The 2,781-nt window shown below is 69.0% G+C and overlaps 1 protein-coding gene across 1 annotated transcript in view; it reads right to left on the bottom strand.

The window, feature by feature from the left end:
- The window catches only part of LOC105308183 (protein FAM189A1), a gene marked incomplete at its 5' end in the record, with an annotated part of 52,076 nt that overhangs the window by 6,449 nt on the left and 42,846 nt on the right, over positions 1-2,781 (bottom strand). Inside the window, 2 exons of the mRNA XM_011384028.1 lie at positions 36-111; positions 2,045-2,184. Of these exons, the coding sequence (XP_011382330.1) occupies positions 36-111; positions 2,045-2,184 (216 nt within the window). The remainder of the gene's footprint in view (positions 1-35; positions 112-2,044; positions 2,185-2,781) is intronic.

The raw sequence follows: 2,781 nt of genomic DNA, 5'->3' as shown, positions 1-2,781 counted from the left end.
GACTCATCCTCTCAGACACCGATCGCGTAGCTTACCTTGCACGCTGAAGCCCGCGGTGGCATCTGGGTCGCAGGAGCCGGGCTCGGCCACCTGCTGACCGGCGCTCGTAAGCTGCAGCAAGACACAGGAGGCCGGTTGGTGGCCTGCCACCTGCGGGCTGCAGGGACCGCCACAGCAGCCCCAGTGCGAGGGCTGACGGGTGGGGCGGGGGCGCTGCCTGACCTGGCTGGGGTCCCATCCCACAGGGGTGGGAGTGAGCGCGGGGGCGTGAGGCCCGTGGCCCCAGCGCACTGTTGGACGGTCCCGGCCTGGCCGTGTGGCTGGCATCGTGGCCCAGAAATGACACTCGTCACTTTCTGCTCCAGGGGACGCGCTCTGCCCAGCAGGGGGTCTGGGGAACACCAGGCGAGGTACACCTGCTCCCCCCCGGCCCGCCACACGCCTCGGCCTGTGTCCTGCGCAGTCCAGCCCTCGGCCACTTTAGGGCATGATGGCCCCACCCAGGCCATGTGCCTGCATGTGACAAACGCCACATGCGGGAGCCCCTGCGCTAGCTACAAAGAAAGCCCGCGGCTTCTGAATCCTCGGGTTATTTCAGAATCGCTTGCAAATCACGAGCCCCGTGGAGGCCGAGGGAGGTGAGCGGTGCCCACAGCCTGGTGCCGTCACAGCCCAGGTCGTCCGCTCTGCCCGCCGCCGGCCTCCCTGCCACTTCGGTCGGGCTCTCGCACAGGTCTTGCAGAGAGGGGGTGACAGGTCTGCTGAGGGCCGAGGGCCTGCTTCCCACCCAGCCTAGGACCCCCTTAAGGCCTATACTGTGTATTCCCAGATAACGCTATCGTGCCCGGTGGCCATGATTAAACAGTCGACTGGCATCGAGGCAGGGAGCCAGATCCCCCGTATGTCCCTCTGCTTGAGAGAGCTCTGTCTGAGACACCTGCACGGACTTTCTGGAGAGGCCGAGTCCCCACGGCCCACCTGGACATCCCCCTCCACCCACGGGGCTCCCCAGGGCCCAGACGCCTCAGGGGGGCGGCTGGGACAAGGTGCACTGGCCCCAGGGCCCCCAACCCCGAAGGGGCAGCCAGGCGAGCAGAGGCGCCTCGGAAGGACCGGGCCGGGTCTGAGCCTGTGGCACCTTCTGCGGTGGACACGGGTGGGGGTGCGGGCCAGGCTGGCGTCATGCCGCTGAGGCCCGGAGTGAGTGGTCTGGGCACTGGGGACTGCACAGCTGGTGCCCCTCGGCACCCCCGGTCACGGTGGCCCAGGGCTCGGGGCGCAGGCTCGGCTGGCGGCTGCTTCCCGCACGTGCTCCCGCTTCGCATCGCCACTGGGCTCCCCACGCCCCACCCCTGCGGCCTCCCGAGGGCCACCTGTACGTCCCCGAACAACGCTGTCCGCACTGGGTGGGTGACCTTCCCAGGCGTTTGCGCCCTCTGCACTGGCCCAGCACCCTTCGACACCCTGTGACGGCCACGGCGACGGGAGCGTCGAGCAAAGGGCCGGTGGCTCCTGCCAGGTCGGAAGCTGCCACGTGCCGTTCCGAAGCCCCACTCCGTGTGGGCGCTTGGTCCGCGCTGGTCCCCACCTTACAGCCCAGAAAGCGGGGCCCCACGTGTGGGGGGCCTGTCGTGCGCAGGGCCCGGGGTCGGTGGCTGTGCCCGCTCAGAGACGCCTCCCCCGCCCTGGAGCCGCCAGGCCTGGGGCAGGACCAGGGGCCCAGACTGCTCTCCCGGCTCCCACGGCAGGTGACGACCGGCCAGAGTCCCTGGGCCCTTGGCCCCTGGCCCGAGCCCCACGATCGGAAGCTGTGCCGGCAGCTTCTGTGCTGTGTCCCCAGACACGCTCGCTGGCCAGCGTCGCGCTCGGCCGCACCTGAGGGCGCCGGGCGGGGAGCACGGGCGTTGGCGCTGGGCCCCCAGGCCCGGCTGGGACTTCTAGAGGTTCGGAGCCCGCTGCCCCCCACCACAGGGAGACGAGACCGACACCCCGCAGGTTCACCAGGTCCCGGTGCAGGTGGCTGGCTCGTCGGGCCTGGCCTCACCTGGCTGGCTGGGGCCGGGCCGACCACAGCCTCATAGGGCGGTGGCAGCTCGGCCGGGTAGGGCAGGCCCGGGCTGTTGATGGCCACGTCGTACAGCACGCTGAACGGGCTGGGACCGAAGTCCAGGTGCAGGTCCCTGAAAAGGCAGAAGCGGGGAGCTGTCACTCGGGGGCCGGAGCCCGAGCGGGGGGCGTTCTCTCAAAGCAAACGACGAGGCTTGTCGGGGTCCCCTCAGCCCACACACGTCGCGTTCGAGAAAGAAACGCCTAATTCTTTCTGGAAAAATAGTGATATCGTCCATCAACTCCATGGCTCTGTCTAGAATTAAAATAACCAATCTATAGTTAAAATTGACGTGTTGCGTCAATGGCATTTCGTGGGAGCACCGTGGAGCTGCGACCATCGGGCTGGCCGCTCCTGTGGTCTCCCGTGAGAACCGGTGGGAGCGTCCATCTCCGGGCCCCTGCTCCGGTGACCCGTGACCCTCTGCTCTGCAGCCAACAGCTGCCACCGCTTGCTCCGCCGAGAACGAGCGTGGCCTCCGCCTCCCGGGGACCCTCCCCACCCCACCGTGTCACAGCCCCCACGGAAAGACCCACCTGTGGGCGTCGGCCGTGGGCGTGCAGGTGTACTCGGGCGGGTAGTAGGGTGGCGGGGGTACGGGCGGCACGAACTCGTCCAGGTCCAGGGCCGGGTGGGGGGCGGTGCCGTGCGGGGTCCCGCAGGCTGGACTGGCC

The sequence above is a fragment of the Pteropus vampyrus genome, unplaced genomic scaffold (genome assembly GCF_000151845.1).
Source record: "Pteropus vampyrus isolate Shadow unplaced genomic scaffold, Pvam_2.0 Scaffold555, whole genome shotgun sequence".
In the NCBI taxonomy this organism is placed as follows: domain Eukaryota; kingdom Metazoa; phylum Chordata; class Mammalia; order Chiroptera; family Pteropodidae; genus Pteropus; species Pteropus vampyrus.
This window is presented reverse-complemented; position numbering and strand designations above follow the sequence as displayed.